Source organism: Parasteatoda tepidariorum, chromosome 4, assembly GCF_982258835.1.
Source record: "Parasteatoda tepidariorum strain Cologne lab strain chromosome 4, Ptep-v5.0, whole genome shotgun sequence".
Taxonomy (NCBI): Eukaryota; Metazoa; Arthropoda; class Arachnida; order Araneae; family Theridiidae; genus Parasteatoda; species Parasteatoda tepidariorum.
In genome coordinates, this window is record NC_141758.1 from 77,628,790 (window position 1) to 77,646,473 (window position 17,684).

The 17,684-nt window shown below is 33.3% G+C and overlaps 3 protein-coding genes across 4 annotated transcripts in view; all 3 read right to left on the reverse strand.

Moving 5' to 3' along the window:
* Positions 1-2,527: 2,527 nt before the first annotated feature.
* Positions 2,528-5,176, reverse strand: LOC147811810 (uncharacterized). Its single transcript, XM_087162216.1, has one exon. The coding sequence runs from the start codon at positions 5,174-5,176 to the stop codon at positions 2,528-2,530; it is 2,649 nt and encodes an 882-aa protein (XP_087018342.1).
* A 39-nt stretch (positions 5,177-5,215) lies between these two features.
* LOC147811811 (uncharacterized) lies at positions 5,216-7,729 on the reverse strand. Its single transcript, XM_087162217.1, has 2 exons — positions 5,608-7,729; positions 5,216-5,550 (listed from the first exon to the last, which is right to left on the reverse strand). The coding sequence occupies exons 1-2, from the start codon at positions 7,727-7,729 to the stop codon at positions 5,216-5,218; spliced, it is 2,457 nt and encodes an 818-aa protein (XP_087018343.1).
* Positions 7,730-15,474: 7,745 nt separating this feature from the next.
* The window catches only part of LOC107443669 (uncharacterized), a 243,519-nt gene continuing 241,309 nt past the window's right edge, over positions 15,475-17,684 (reverse strand). For both annotated transcript variants that reach the window (XM_071182455.2, XM_043050220.3), the window contains one exon: positions 15,475-15,841. In XM_071182455.2, coding sequence (XP_071038556.2) covers positions 15,615-15,841 — 227 coding nt within the window. In that variant the 3' untranslated portion in view covers positions 15,475-15,614. The remainder of the gene's footprint in view (positions 15,842-17,684) is intronic.

Consider the following 17,684-nt stretch of genomic DNA (forward strand, 5'->3'; position numbering starts at 1 on the left):
AGTTAAATTATTCACATTGAGCGACATTATAATGTTACAGTTCAACCTCGTTACTGTGCATGGCAAACATTTTAAATTGTTGTTTATATAAAATTAAACTACACTAAGACAATAGTGTAGTTTAATTTTAAAACTACACTATTTAAACTTACTAAGACAATAGTAAGTTTAACTCATCATTGAGATTAAAAAATATTTCAGTGATTTATGTTCAATAATGTATTATTCAAATGAACTCCCGGTCTTATCTGCATAATGCCATTCATCTGATAGTGATGTAATTAGCATCGTTCTACTATTTTAAACAAAATTAATAAAATAGTATAACGTTGTTGAACTCAAGCTGTTTAACTGAAATTATATAACACAGTTAAGCTTGGAACATAGAAATAAGTTTTATCTCAGCCTGTGGTGTTTTTACAATCTTATGATTTTCAATATTAACCATTTCAAACATTTAATAAATAAACAATAGTGCAAAGTTAAATTTGGACTTTATTTTCGTGTTTTCTCAGAAAAATACGTTTTATAATAGCAGAACTACCTCAATTTTCTGCTGATTCACTTAAGGATTTAAAAAAATTTATATTAATGTTGTTTAAAAACAGAATTTATAATTTTTGTCTAATTTTGTCTCTAAAAGTCTATATTTTAACTATAGATTTCCCCACTGCAATATGCATTTAATTTTAATTTATAGCCGTCATTGAGCAGCCGACCCGAAAATCAAACATCCTGTCTATCAGTGTTCAACTCTGTAGCCTTATAATTTTGAACCCAATTCAGAGGATATAAAATACTCTAAGATTAAGCATTGTGAACAAACTATAGTGCAGCTTTCAGGAGAACTCCTCCAGACATCAGTCTCGCGTCATGGCGTGTACCATAGTTACGAGGAAAAGTCACTTCGACTGGGGGAGTGAGGTGAATAGTTTCTCTTGATCTTGGTATAGGTCAGCGTGAGTGAAACAATCGACGCCTTCATTTCTCCATTGCATCGCCATTAGAAATGTACTCTCGCTCGTTACCATAGCCGCAGACAGCCCCAAACTTTTTGACTGGAGGAGTGCTCTTCAAAGCCGCACTGTTTCCTTTGTGGAGTACTTTTTGATGGAATTAACCTACATTTGCGTTACATGAAGAGGAAAACCTTACACAGTTGGCCCGATGGCAAGAGGATTCTATCCCATAATACGTCTACCACTGAATATATTTTATGTCAGTACTGTGGTCGATGTGAGTCGGGAGTAGAATTTGTATTGACCAGCCAACACTGGGTTTTGAACCTAGGTTACCTCACAGGGAGGGAGACGATCTATCTCCTGAGCCACTACGGCTCTGATCTATGCATTTGTCAAATTTGTTACATGTTGCACATTCAATTGTGTTTTTTGTTTTGCCTTTTTGCCCGTTTTGTGTTATTTAAGGATGATTAAAATCTCATCTGCGAAATTTTGATTACTCTGCTAATGATCCTTTTATTTTTATTAGAAAACAACTTTTAAGGGGAAGAATTTTGAAAATCTTTAAACGGATTTTAGATATGGAAAACCGCAATAGAATATAACCATATATTCCGAACTATTTGAGACTAACGCGAAATCGATAAAAATTGGCCCTCGAAGCATTTTGAAATAAAGCCAAAACTATTTCTGCACTAGTTAGCGGCTGCTTTGCTAAATTAAATACAGAGGAATGTCGAAATCAGAAAATGGCAAATGAATAGCCGCGGACTATCATCTAGTTCTCTCCTTGGTTAAAGAACACTCATTGGCTGAGAGAACTAGAGTAATTTAGATAATTCCTTCTTCCTAATCCACAAGGAAATGCTTTTGATTTAGACACCGCCATGTCTTCTGCGTTCTAATTCCAATCAAGCGAAGTTCTCTGAAAGCATAATCAATCAGGGAAACATCTGAGGACTGTTTTCTGAGTAACCGTGTTATGCGAACGACTGGTTTTTCTTTTAGACATTCGTAAACTAAAATGAGAATAGGAGAATGCTATCGGAAAAAATGTTATAAATAAGCAAATAATTTTTTTTTCTTCAAAGAAAACATTTCAAACTGAACAAAATTAAATAAAAATATATGTTAATGGATAAGAAAGATTTATCTAATCGTTGTTTGGCTTCAAAAATTTATATTTTTGCACACACATTTTAACAATACTATTTTTAAATATAAAAGATGGGGTTATCCGATAAAATCTACCCGATTTAATTATATTCGAGACAGGGAAAAATGGCATATTATACACTCATTGTAAAATAACAAATGAGACAAGCACACAAGGGCTTAATAACAAAACAAAACTTTTAATAACAAAGAGCAAATAATTTTACATCCGCCGTTGGCGGTTTCCAGAAAAATTATAGAATAATAATAATGGTAGTTGAAAATATTTTCCTCAGATGGCGCTAGCTGTATCGCAACATCCTCCCCCCCGTTTTGAGAAGGCTGTGACCAACTCAAAACGAGGTTAAAAATCTTTTGGGCACTTTAATCGAACGTCCAAAGCGGGTAACTTAGGCAGAAGACTGTTCAGGTTTTACATCAGCAGGAACAGAAGGCAACATCTTATCAGCATTTTGGTCTTTCATATTCTGATTAACTGCTAAAGAAATGGGTATTTTGGCCCTTTTCTGTAAAAGGCAATTTAATTTGTTAGCAGAAGGGAGTTCTAAAGAATAAATTCTTTGAATGGGCCTCAACATTTCTCCATTTTGAGCTTTCAGTCTTACAGTTCGAACTTTCCCATCTTTACCAGGGATAAGCTCTATCACCCTGGCTAATGGCCAATTCAAACGCTTCTTAAAGTCATCGCCAATGAGAAGAACCTCACCAACCGAAATATCAATATTTTTGCCCTTTAAATTTTGTTTCAAAATTAACTGTCCCAAGTACTCCTTTCGGAAACGTTTTCTTAAGGATTCTATAAGCTGGACTCTATATCGAATTCGCTTGCGACAATGCTGAGCATCGACCATATCGATATCAATTACTTTAGTTTCTGAGTTATCTAAAAGAAACATAGCTGGTGTAAGAGGTTTTAAATCGGTTGAGTCTTCGGACAGATAGGTGAGTGGTCTAGAGTTCATAATTGACTCGATGTCGCATAATACCGTTTGCAACTCTTCATAGGTCAAAACAGCTCTTCCTAGCGTGCGTTTCAAAAGATCTTTAAGTGTCCGAATCAGGCGTTCCCAAAAACCTCCCCACCAGGCTGCTGACGGAGGGTTAAATTTCCAATTTATATGGTGTAACTCTGCCTCTCTCAAAACTTTATCCCAATCAATTTCATTCAAATCATTGTATGCCCCCTTGAAGTTAGTGCCATTATCTGAATACATTTTTCTGGGACGACCTCTTCTGGCGACAAAACGTCGAAAAGCCAAAAGAAATGAATCTGTACTTAAAGAGGTCACTAACTCTAAGTGTACAGCGCGGTATATTGCGCAAGTAAACAAAACAACCCATGTTTTGCTACCTTTCTTAATGTAGAGGGGTCCCGCAAGATCCACTCCTACAACCTCAAAAACATATGCATCCTTCACACGGTCCTCAGGAAGAGAAACAGGCTCGGTGAAATGAGCTTTAGCGGTATACCTTTTGCACTTTATACAGCTCTTTACAATATTGCGAATTGCTTTTCTACCTCTCACAATCCAAAATTTTTCGCGAATGATGCTCAACAATATTTGAGTACCAGCATGATAGTTAACACAATGATAATACTCGATTAATCTCTGTGTAAAAATACACTTTTCGGGCAAAATTATAGGAGATTTAAAATAAGGGGTGTCGATTCTTTCAGTTATGCGAGTTTTTACTCTGATCATACCCTCTGAATCTTTGTAAACATTATATACAGGTATTTCATTAGGAAAAGGAAAAAACTTTGATTGAACAATGTTGATTAAACTCTTTTCCGCTGATTCAGTTTCTGCTAGGGTCAAGTTGCCTACAATTCTAGATTTCTTTTGAACGCGACAATTGTTAACGAAGCGCACTACCCAAGCAACAAGTCTGATTATTGATGGATAGCTAGAAAACTGTTTTGCGTACCAAGGTGTTTCCTCCTCAACCGAATTAAAATTACTAAGCACTACCTTTCTTCTCTCTAAATCTACTTCCTTTTCGCAAAAAATCTCATTGCAAGGCCAGTTACTCGAAGTTTCTAACAACCATGACGGTCCTCGCCACCACTGTAACCTTGCCAACTTTTTGGGAGAACATCCACGTGAAACGAGGTCAGCAGGATTAATATCTCCCGGGACATGACGCCAATCATTAGGCGAAGTAATTTGCCTAATCTCTTTAACTCGATTAGAAACGAAAATGGACCACTCCCCCTGCTCTTTTATCCACCACAACGCAACCATTGAGTCGCACCAAAAATACGTTTTCATAGTAGGGATATCAAGAGCTAAGCGAATGGAAAGGGCCATTCTTGCTCCGATACAACAAGACATAAGTTCGAGTTTAGGAATAGACATTTCTTTTACGGGTGCGACTCTAGCTTTAGCGCGTAACAATTGAATTTTAACATTACCAGAATTTTCAGTTTTCATAAATACACATGCACCGTATGAAGTTTTGCACGCATCCACAAATACATGTAATTCCGAAGAATCATTAATTTCGACATAACGAGGTATTTCGATGTGCTCAAAAAAGGATATTTCACCTATCCACGTAGAAAATTCTTTATTCATTTCTGGCGGTATTAAGGAATCCCAACTAAGCTTATCCTTCCACATCTTCTGTAATAATAATTTAGGCTGCAATGTACTCGGACACAATGTACCTATAGGATCAAAAAACCGCTGCACATACGATAATACAGTTCTTTTTGTAAATGTTTCGTTACGATCTAAATCATTAGTAAAGTTGCATCGTAAAGTATCTCGATCCAAATTCCACTTAATACCCAGTAAGGAAGTATCACCAGAAGACTTGGATAAAAGAGGATTTGCTATATTACCTTCCCAACCTCGCAAATTAAAACAAGCTGTTTTCATTAATTTTTGAGTCTTAATAATAAAGTTTTCTAATTCTGTGACAGTGTTAACTCCCGTGACGCAATTGTCGACGTAAAAAGCATGTCGGAGCTTGGGAACAACATCGGAAAATTCATCGGAAGCGTTCTCCAGGAGATGACTTAAAGAAGCCATTAGTAAAAAGGGACTCGTGGTCACACCAAACACAACTCTTCAGTGTCTATAAGCAATGGGATCACCTGTCTCAGATGGAAAGAAAAATCGTAAAAAATCTCGGTGCTGTGGGGATATGCTTAACTGCAAAAAGGCTTTTTCTATATCAGAAGAAAGACCTATTGGAAATAATCTAAACCTGTCAATAATATCAGGAATCAATTCGATCAAATTTGGGCCTTTGACCAAACAGTCATTTAAAGATGGTTGATTGCACTGTTTGGCTGAGGCATCAAATACTGGACGCAATTTAAATGTCTCGCTAGATTGTTTGATGACAGAACGATGGGGCAAATAATGACAAGGTTCATTAATTTCACTTTCAGGAACCTTTTCTATAATATTTATCTCCTGCCAGTTTTTAAAAACATTTATATAATCATTCAAATAACCATTTGCTAAAGAGCGTTTACACATATTCAAGTGACGCTTTAAAGTTAACTGTTTGTTATCAAGCAAAGTAGTTTCACTTTTAAATGGAAGTAAAAGTTCATATCTTCCATTCGGAATAATAGTTATTTTATCTTTATACAGCTCAATAGCTTCCGAAAACATTAATCTCTGTTTAGAATTATCATATGGGTCTCTAATACCTATTACATCGAGATCCCAAAGCTTATTTACATTTAAAGTTACTGAATGCAATACACATACATTATCACATAGGATAGAATTGGAATCAACAGATATTGATTTACCATTATTTATATCTGCATAAACATTATTTATTTTACCAGTAAGAGTATTACCAAGTTTTGTCTGAACAACCATTAAACCTGATTTTAATGCTATTGATTTACCAGTAAACAATTTAGAGGTAATGTCTGCTCCAAGAAGCAGATCTATTTCAGAATCATTAAAATTAACATCGTGAATATCTATGTTTCTTTGTTGCAATTCTCTTAGCGTAACAGAATCGTTAGCTCGAGGAACAAAACCACAAATTTTTTCTTCAGAGAGGACTTCTAGTTTAAAACAAAAAGTGTTTTCCAAATTATAAACTTTAATCATGAACCACTCATGGTCTTTAGGTTTGGTTTCGTTACCTCCAAATAAACCATGAATAAGTGTTTGTTTACCCTTGGGTTTCAAACACAATTTTTTAACAATTTTAGTACTCAAATATGAGCGCTGCGAGCCAGTATCTAAAATGGCTCGTATATTACACTCACTTTTCTTATTTTTAACTTTTACTATCAGAGTCATAAGAAAAACAGTTTTAAAATCATAAGCAGGGGCACTGCTATTGGCTAAAGATGACACTTCCTCAGTTTTAGGTTCATTGTTCTTCATTTCTCGATCAGGGCACATCAAAATAAAATGATTTTTATTACAAATAATGCATCTAATCTTCATCCTACATGTACGAGCAGTATGTCCCAATTTAAGACAGGAGACGCAAGCTTTTTTGTTGTAAATTACCTTTCTCCTTTCTTCTAAACTTAGCTTTCGAGCAAAATAGCAATCTTGGGAAAGGTGCTTTTTCCCGCAAAAGAGACAGATAAAATTGATCTTACCTGTATTATCAGGCGTAGTGCTTACCAATGCAGCTGTGGTAGATAAATCCATTTTCTCTACAACAGGCTCTTTCTTCTTAGTAGAGGTTCCAAATCCAGCCCGAGCGAGGACGACAAGCTCCTCACCCTTCACCTCTTGCTGTAAAAAGTTCATTAATTTTTGCAAAGATCTTTCCCCTTGGTCAGAAGAACGACTTCTTTCGTATGCAATCAAAACAGTCTCCGGCAAAGAAGATTCTACTAGTGGCATTAGAAAATCTCCGTAATTGCTCTGTGTACGCCCTAGGCTTTCCAAGGCCCGTATCTTTCCTTCCAATTCATCGTACAATGCAGTTAAATCAGTTTTGGATCGACCAGATATAGCATTTTTCATTACAAGTGATAATAAGTCCCGGACATAAACTTGCACCAGTAAATCTGTCCGTCCGAAACGCTCTTTTAACTGTTCAATGGCTTTATCGTAGTTCTTAGCCGTTGCAGGGAAGCTGCCGACAACCCGGGCCGCTTTTGACTGCTGCTCTAAAGACGACAACAAATACTGAAACTTATCCTCCTTCGATAAAGTTTCGTCGGAATGAATTTTTTCATATTGGCTCCAAAAGCCTAAGAAATCTTTTAATTCACCACTAAATTTACGTAGCTCAATCTGTGGGAGTTTATATTTTCTTTGAACTACATCTGTTTTACTTAAATGTTCAGTTAATATGGAACAAATTTCGTGATATTTGTCACGATATTCCTCCGCTTTTTCGAAGTCCGACTCATATTCTGTGTCGGCATTTTCCAAGAGAAGAATACAATTAGAAACTTCCTCTTGGCAGTTTGCCAACCGCTCAAATTTGTCCTTCAATTGTAGCTCGTAAATCGAAAGCGTTTTTATATTACTTTCCTTAGTATCCAATTCAGCAACATTGAGCACGTCTTCAATATTTTTCACACATAGCGAAAAAGAAGTTCTTAGTCCTTTTCTTTTCGCTTTTAATTGAATTAGTTCCATATTAGCACAGTTCAGAAAAATTCAGTCTCGAAATTAATATATCAAATATCGGGTCCCTGTTCGGGCGCCAGTTATTTAACAATACTATTTTTAAATATAAAAGATGGGGTTATCCGATAAAATCTACCCGATTTAATTATATTCGAGACAGGGAAAAATGGCATATTATACACTCATTGTAAAATAACAAATGAGACAAGCACACAAGGGCTTAATAACAAAACAAAACTTTTAATAACAAAGAGCAAATAATTTTACATCCGCCGTTGGCGGTTTCCAGAAAAATTATAGAATAATAATAATGGTAGTTGAAAATATTTTCCTCAGATGGCGCTAGCTGTATCGCAACACACATGGAGGAAAAAAAATCTAATATTACCATACTGTATAGTTTTGACATATCTGATAAAAAAAATTCCAGAATTCTGGTAATAAAAGCCAATATATACGGTATTTAAAGCTTCAATTTGGTAGTTTTTAAGTTCATCAGGTTGACGCTTACAGGAAATTCTGGTTCTTAAAATTATACTTCTTATTACCAGACGTTTTGTAAGAAATACAAAACTGAAAATTAAAGTCATCCAAATAGGTTCTAATGCTTTTTCTTAGGTATAAGGATAAATTTAATAATTTTCCCCACATTTACCAAATTTCTCCACTGATTATAAAACCAAATTTTATTGCGAAATTTGCCAGAAAGATTGCCAAAGCACTACGGTTAAGATTACTGCGCAAATATGAACAAATTGTCAATTCGGGGCATTATAAAAATGAAGAGAAATTTAAATAACAAAAAGTGATGAAAAAGAAGTAACATAGACTTAGCAATTGAGAACGAACATCCAAAACATATTAGAATACAAAAAAAAAACTCTAAGCAAGGAAATTAAATAGAGTTAAAAAATTCGAAAGTATATTCCAAATATACCAATTTTATTTAATCATCAATCTCAAAACACTAACTTATTCTAATTAACCTTAAAACACAAACTTCTATAGTATTCTCTAATTATAAGAGTTTATATTCAAGAAAACAAATTAAGTAGGACTTACCTCGTTTACCTGATTTTTTCTCTTTTTGTTGCGCGATCTAATAAAACGGAACTTACGAAGTTGAGAAATTCCTTTTGATTTTTGAAATAACCACTCAAAACTTCTTAAAATCTCAGACTTGTAATGCAATGGCTGTTAACCAAGCCATTAAGGGATGCAAAAGATCCAAGTTTAAATAAAACATTCAAATAAAGGGATCGCATTTTTGAAACATTAAATATTTGGTGACGTCATCGTTACTACAATTATTATATGAGTTCTTCGTTTATATATATTCAAACGAACAATGTCAAAAGGGGCTATCATTTTCAAAGATTTGACACAGACCATCCAAAACATTCGCCCTTCTTCATTGAATAATACATTACATCTAAGAAACTTTAAACATCATCATAAGTCCACAGCAAAAAATAACACTGTAAGTAGAACAAAACTTTTATAAAGCAAAAGCCTATAAGATCGTTTTCAACGGATTCAACACAAATCAATCAATTTTAATCTTGTTACATATATTTTGCTGACGAATATAGATTTAAATTTAAATAATAACATCAAAACATCAACTTCCTTAATTTAAGCCACTCATCGGGAAAAAAAATGCTGGCGGTAAAAAAATTGCGTCGGTTGTAGTTTACGTTTGATTTAAAATCGTTTGCTTTTTTCGAACAAATATTAATTAGATGTTTATTCTTTTGAATGATTTTTAACTCCTATCGATATTTTAATAAGTTGTAAAATTAAATTTAAGCTTTTACACTAATTATTATTTGCATTTTAAATTAACGATTATTTAAGAAACCTAAAAGAGCCTGAACACAATATATACTTCAATGCAAAGCGCTTCATATTCTATGAATGTCTTCATTTTTTCTGAAAATAAATCTTTGAGTGCAAACTTCATTAATATCAATCCAAATGAACACAAAATGGAATGAAGCATTTTATAGAAAATTAAAAGATTTCAATAATGCTTAGTTTTAAGTTTTTGTTCGCTCAAAAATTTTATTTCTTTAAATCTAGATTATACATTTTTCTAAAAATTAAATCTTATCAACGTTTGTGGATATAATAGCTGTGTATAATTTGAAATTTTTCAAGATGAATCTTAAAGAAAATGCTAGTGTATTCATCTAGTTTGGAAACAGTAGGAAGCAATAATATTAAAATAGATTTATTTAAATATTGTTCGGTAATTTGTGTAAGAAGTATATTTACATTTCAATTATTTTTTTATGACACTGTGAACGTTAGTGAGTGTTATTTTTTTTTAACAAACACGTTTAAGGAAACAATTTTAGTTTTTCAAAATCATATTGAGAGGCCTTTGGAGCCATTTAAAAAATCTCCCTTGATTGTAATTGTTGTGATCATTCCTGACTCGATTGTGATTCACATATTTAATTTTAAGACATTGCAAAAAAATGCTTACAGAATTTTCAAGCAACTGGTCTAACTTTAATAAGACGCTAAAATATCCCTATAACTTCAGAAAGACAAGTCGTGAAATGGTTCTCATGCAACTTTCCAAGGGATCAAAGTTGCAACAAAGTTTCTCAGAGACTTTAGTCCCAGAAAAGTATATTTGTGACTACCAAGTGACATGAGTCACAATAAACAGTCATGAAAAAATTTATGAGCTATCACAAAACAGAGCCGCATTATGACTTTCTGGGGACAATTCAAAGTCCCACCAGTGACTGCTGTGACCAGTTTTTTTACTTTTTAATGACGTCGTTGTGACAGTTAGTACGATCTGGGATATTTTTTAAAATTTCCTGAAACTTTTTTTTTATTTCCAATGGCAGACATGAAAGACAAATTTGTAGCCAAGAACAATATAAAGAAAGAACAAAAAACGGAAACAAGAGCTACAAAAATAAAGAGTCTATAGGTCTGTAATAATGCATCTCGCCCGCCAATATCGTTCCCACAAGGGCCCGGGAGGAAGTGCAGGGCAATGTCTTAGATGGTTAGCGTCCATTTCTTCTTGTTGGTTACATAATGGACAAAGGAAATTTCCTGAAACTACATGAACTAAATTTGAAACTACATGAACTAAATTTGAAACTACATAAACTAAATTGGAAACTACATAAACTAAATTTGAAACTACATAAACTAAATGTTAAAAATTTTTACTGCTAGTTTGGTAAAAAGTAGGTGATTCGTTGCAAATTTCTTTTTAATAGCTTAAACTTTTTAAAGTTTCTATAAATTTCAAAAAAATAATAATAATAATAAATGAACAAAAAATTTTACCTTGATGAAAATTAAAGAAATTAAAGTCTCTTTATGTAAAAAAAATTCTGTTCTTGGTTTACGAGTTATGAAACTTACCTTAAATTCCAAAATGATAGTAATTGCACAGAAAATAATTAAATGAACAAATCGAATATTTTTTAAGCGATCACTTAACTTAGAATAATAAAATCATGAATCTGATTTCCTTTAAGATAATGTATTTGCATTTTCAAGCTCAAAGACACGAATTCTTTAACATATAGGGTTAAGGACGTGATGACTAAAGGGATAGAGCGCTCACCTTCCAATGAGGTGGACCGGATTCGAATCCCAGCTAGACCGATCAATACGAATTCCGCACCCGCCTCGCTCCAACCACAGTGCTGACGTAAGATAGCCTCAGTGGTATACGGATCATGGGACAGAGACGCCTTGCCATCAGACTAACCTTGTAAAATTTTCGTGGTTTTCCTCTCCATGTAACGCAAATGCGGCTTAGTTTCATCAAAAAGTCCTCCACGAAGGCAAATTTCTCCCAATACTTGATCCAGGAGTACCCTTGTTTTCTGGATTGAGTTCAAAATTAGAAGGCTACGGTGTTGAACATTGGTAGTCGAAAATCCGAAATTGTGATGGCTGTTCAACGACGGTTACAAAACGATGACATACTTCTAATTGAAGATTAAAAGGGAAAAGTGGTTGATACCCATTTTTTACAATTATTTTTTACAATTTACCATTATTTCTGTTGCATTTTGAGAGTTACTAAGTATAAACAAACCAATGGGCTGGGTTAGCCTGGTGGATAAGGTCGTTGAGCCCATGTTCAAGTTGTCGTGAGTTCGATACCCACTAGTCGAAGACTCTGAGTACAGTAAATGGTGACTGATGCTTGTTAAATCTGTCGGGTCACTGTCGTTGTTAACGAGAAAGACGAAATTAGAGTGAAGACTAGACGATTGAAACTTTCCCTTTGGGCGATTTGGCAATTCTTAAGATGCATTTCGTGAATATTTGAGAATAATTTTGTTACGACTTCGTATGATTTGTGACTAAACTTGAACTCTCATATATATTACGAGAATTTGAAACCTGATCACAGTGTATTGAGGAAGATCGTTAACTAGAATGGCGAAACTAGAATAAAGCCTAGACAAACGAAACTAGCCGGCCGGGTGGTCAGGGATTTGGCCTCATGCCAGGAAGATCCCGGGTTTGATTCTCGCTTTGGGCATGAATACAATGTATCTCTCTGTTCTATATGCGCTTTTACGTTGTGGGAGTAACGTTGTTACACTTGTATGGGGCCACAAAAAATTTATCTACAATATTACCTGCTAGATAATATAAGACGCCAAGAGTCCTCTCTGTTGCTTTTTTTCGGAAAAAAAAAGAATGATGAAATATTTCTTTACTTTAAACGCAATTAATTTCCTCTAAGAAGTGATGATAGTTAATTCATCTCTTTGGCGAAATTTTCCCTTGGATTATACAACAGGAAAAGGTTTCGTCAAAAAGGAAGATAGTTTCGTTATATTTGAGTATCCTTTTTTTTTACAGTATTAAAAACAACATATAAGTTGCAGGCCTTTATCAACAAATGTATGAGAAGAATTTTTAATATGAAATGAGTTCTCAAAATATCTGAAAATGAATTATTTAAAATCAGTAAGCAAAAACCACTAGAAATAGAAAACAGAGAACGCAGATGGTATAGGTTTGGACACACTATCAGAAAGAAGGCCCTGTAAAACAGACACAGAACTGAGCACCTCAAGGGAAACTATAGAGAGTCAGACTTGCATGGAGCAGAACTATTATGAATGAATTAAAGACAATGAGCGGAGCATGAAGAGAAATAAAAGTGCTTGGCCACCAACAGTGAGATATGGAGAGTCACAACAAAGGCTCTATTCTCCCTACGGAGTGAAGAGAGAAGAGCGACTGAGTGTCTGAAAGTTACCTAAGTAAATATTCGGCTTTGAGAAAAGGTTACTAAGACACATCCTGAGCAGGAAATTTGGCTAAAATCTGGGTGTTTAACAAGGTTTTTCGATGATTTGTCACCAAGAAAAATTAAAAAACCACGGTTTAAGTTCCTTACACTTGAAGCAAAGCGATGATTTAAGCTATATATATGTATTATATCTGTCATCTTGGCGAGAAGATTTATCTAGACATTAGAACAGAAAAATAGCTTAAATATTTTAAAAGTTGTTAAACTTTTTTTTTAAAACATCGCCTATTTGGCGACATTTTACCAACCAGATGAAAATTACTAAAAGCGTCTTATTCTCAGTTTTTGAAGAATTTTATGAGCCCATCTAATGCAGCGTGGATGTTAGCTTTCAAATGTTCAAAAAATAATTCCCAAACTCTTTTTATTTTCACAAAACTGTGGCTTTTCCCCATATTGACGTTTTGAGGTATAATAGGTATAGGCAGCACTGGCTTTAGGTAGGCTAAACTTCTTCTAAAGTCATGAGTAACTGCAGCAAACTCACAGCAGTTATGAAAATAGCATAATATTCGCAGCAAAAACATCATTTCATGCGACGACGGCGCCTTTTCATTTTAACTCTTTAGATCAGAATATTTAATGAATCTTTATCAACAGGCAAACTTTTATAATTCCGGCTAAGGTGATTCCATTAAATCTCATTTGTTTTACAGCTCTTGAAAATTCCTTGGACAATTTATATTAATTTTTAATTTTATGTTTACATGGTTTGGGATTCCTTCGAAATAAATAGTACTTAAATGAATTGCACATTGTTTTTTTAACTTTATAAATGATCGCAGAAAAATCATAACAACATAAAAACATGAAAAGGATTTCAAAATAAAACGCAAACTCATCAACATCAGAATTACTTGATAAAATTTATAATAAATAGTAATTTACCTATGGACAATTATATATCAACTACCTCACATATACTTTTATAAGTCATATCAATAAAAACTAAACCAATTCTATCATTTTTGTATGAGAAGTTAGATTACTAATTTGAAGCCTAAAGAACGTAAAAAGAAGTAATTTAAGACTAAATTTCGTGTTTCAAGAACAAAATTAAGAAATACTATTGTGTATTTCATAATAATGATCATAGTTTTATAAAAACGTCCTTAACATCAATAAAATTATTTTACTCAACTGAAATACAATGTCTACAATGTAGATAAATGTAAAGCGTTCGTATAAAAATTGAACTCTATATTAAAAAATGTTGAACAGTTTATTACGGCATTTTTTATTTACTAACACTTAACTTTTAATCTAACTGTAAGTTTTGAAATTATTTTAAAATAACAATTTTTCAAAAGAATATGTTTAAAATAAAATTTATTAAAAAAAACTATTTTTATTAAGAAAAATAAATCAAATAGTATAGATGAAATTAAACAAATTTGTAATTTAAATTTTTAGTATTTGTTTATTCAAAAAAATAAACTCAAATTAAATAAATGACTTACAATTTGTTTTCATTAAACTCAGCTGAATTTGAAATTTTTGTTCATAAATTTATTAAAATGTTTCATAGAATTTTTTTTTCTGAAAACCCTTATTAAGCTGTAGACAGAAAAAATAACTGAAATTATTAGTTTAAAATAGTATTGACAGTAGTTTAATTATTAATTTAAGTAGTTATTGATCGAAAGATTCCTTTCTCTGATATAGTCCAGTATTTATTCAAAATATTCTATTGTTATAAATGATATACCAAATTTCACGTAAGTTATGGATATTGCGCAAATTGTACCATGGTATTTTAGCTATGGCATTTTGTGCAATAGTCTCAAAGCGGATATAAAACAACTGACTGTTTGGGATTAATCAAAATGGAACAAAACATAAAAGAACAACGTGTTTACATATCAAGAAAATATTTTAAGCGTTGCCGGATCATTCCTTAGTCATGTAATTTCTTGTTTTATAATCACAATTAACCAACCAAATCATGCTATATGACACCGTAGTCTTTTTCTTTGGTTTTCAACAAATTCTAAATTTGGAGTTATTTTGTAGAATTTTAGCAATGTCTATGCGAATTTGTCATTGAAAATTTTGAAAAAAAAAATCGCTGCCTGCTACAAAAAAAAGAGCTCTTACAGAAAAAAATAGTAACTGCTGAAAAAAATAGAGCAAAACTAGAAAATAATCTACCTGCTAAGTCATTCCACATGTAATCCATAGCCTATACATAACCTGGTGCAGGAATTGATAAAAAGAATCACAATTCCCAATTGAAAACCAGCGCCATCTATTATTTCTTGATATTTCTATTATTTCTTCTATAGTTACTTCTTGCAAGAATTTTGAGAGAACCCCTAAAATTTTCAGATTTCTATTCAGTCGCCAGCCTACTGTTGTTTAAAACGATTCAGCGTCAGCGAATTGAACAATTTAACATTTAAGAAGTAAATTCAAGACTCATATAAAACGAGTGTTTTGAATTAAAAATTTTTATTGTTCATAAAAGCATTAAAATTTATTCTATTTCATTCATGCACGCGTTCCTTTTGTTGAATCAGTTGCAGAAAACACGCGATCTTCGATCTTAAAGTCTATCATTCGAAGAGGTAGATATTAGTTGCCATAAAAGTCCAATAATCGACAACATAACAGACTCGTACAGCATACATCCTCTTCTGATTTCCACAAGGAAGGATCGTGCAGGTCTCGAACCAGTCGACCCCGCATTTGTTGCCTCGTGATTGGTAGTAGTTGCTGCTGTTGTTGTTGCTGCTGATGCCAGGTAGGACTGCCAGTTACGGGAGGTCTAGCTGGAACAGAACGGCTTCTTTTGCTTGAACCTAAACAAAACAGATTCTATTAGCATTATTTTTTAATGGTTTCAAGTATTACAGGGATCTTTGAACAAAATAACATTTCTTTCATATCATATCATACTGAATATCTGATCAGAACTGAATTATCATTGGAATGTGTGCCTGGTGTCTAAGAGAGCACATACAGAACATTTTATTTTATAAACATTGTTGAACAATCGACCCAATTTTTGAGTTTACGATTACCAATGTTCAACTCGGTAGCCTTCGAAGTTTGTAAGAAGACAAAAGAACTCGAGAATCAAGAATAGAGAGAAAGTTTCACTTCGTCGAGGACTTTTTCACTGAACTAACCCGCATATGTGTTACATTCAGAGTAAAATCACAAAAATATCACACTGTTAACCTGACAGCAACAGAACTCAAACCCATGATCCAGTGAGGATATTCAACCCATGATCTACCACTGAGGATAGTTTACGTAAGAACGTGAGGCATGTGCAGAATTTTTATTGACCAGCTGTCGCTGGGATTCGAAATCGGGTCAGCTTATTGGGAGGCAAGTACTCTATCCCTTGAGCCACCACAGCTCTACTCTTAACATTTATAGAGTGTACTAAAAACTTGGTGAGATGCATCGTTCCATGTATTCCCTACCTTTATGCGTCGAATGATTGCAAATAAATTCTCTTAAAACTGGACGAGTCAGTTAGGCTCACCATTTATTTTCAAATTCTGTGATCTGTACCTGTGTTTGGCTATAAGTAGCTACTTAGGGCTTAAGGGTTTTCCTCAAGCTGAAAAGGAAATCAACTTCCTCCATAAAAATCGAAGAAAATTCTTAATTTGTTACTCATTTATTTAGGAACTAATTAATCCTTAGGAATATTTTTTGTTTCATTTTATTCAACACAATATGTTCAACCAATTCAACCTACCAATCAAATATTATTTTTGAAATGAGATAGCTTAAGGCTAAAGGTAATAACAAAGGCTAAAAATGATAAAGGTTCCAAAATTTAAAAGCTTTGTGATAAGGGTTCCCAGATGGCAGTATAATATTGGTTTTAATGTCAGTAATAATCGCTTTCAAAAAATCCGATTTATAAATGATTAACAAATATACGATGCAAGCTTGAAACAGTACTAAATTTAATTATGCTAGTTTAATCTTTAAGAGGTTCGCTTGCATAAAAAATCATTTAATATCGAGATGGAATCTACTTTTACAAAACAGGGTTAGAAATGTTTGTTGAAATCGAGGATGAGTCATTATTTGCAAATTAAGAGTAAAAAGCATTCTCAAACCGACAATAAATTTACATTCTCAGGGTTTATTTTAGAATTTATGACCATCAGCGTAACAAGGTTTATTTGCGCAGGTTTTTATGTACTTTCTATAACACTTTAAACGCGAAAATTGGGCTGATTATTAAGTTTCCAACACGAACAAAATATCACATTTGTGAACCTGGACAGATCTAAGGCAAAAACAAAGTTTTAAGGCAAAATTAAAACTAGAAATTTTTTTATTTAGTTCTTTGCATGTGTCACAATACCCAAAAAATGACCAAAATATCAACAACAAAAAGTTTATTGCTCATAATAAAACTTCAAACTATTTTAAAATGCACTGAAAAAAAGTCATCTCTATATCTACATTTTAAGAAAAAGTTATGAATGATTTTAGATTACCCTACTACAGAAACTTGATCAGCAGACACACTTTAAAGCAGGGCTCGAAAAAACTCAGAAATTTTACCCGTCCCCGAGGACGGCTTGTCCAACAATGTACCCATCCTCCTTTGAAACTAACCCGTTTCTTCTAAATAAATAAAAATATTATTTTTTCATATTTATTACAAAC

Coding starts and splice junctions, on each gene's coding strand:
- LOC147811811 (XM_087162217.1), bottom strand. CDS start 7,729: ATGGAACTAATTCAATTAAAAGCGAAAAGAAAAGGACTAAGAACTTCT. Junction 5,551..5,607: donor TAAACGCTCTTTAGCAAATG/GTTATTTGAATG, acceptor TAAATATTATAG/AAAAGGTTCCTGAAAGTGAA.
- LOC147811810 (XM_087162216.1), bottom strand. CDS start 5,176: ATGGCTTCTTTAAGTCATCTCCTGGAGAACGCTTCCGATGAATTTTCC.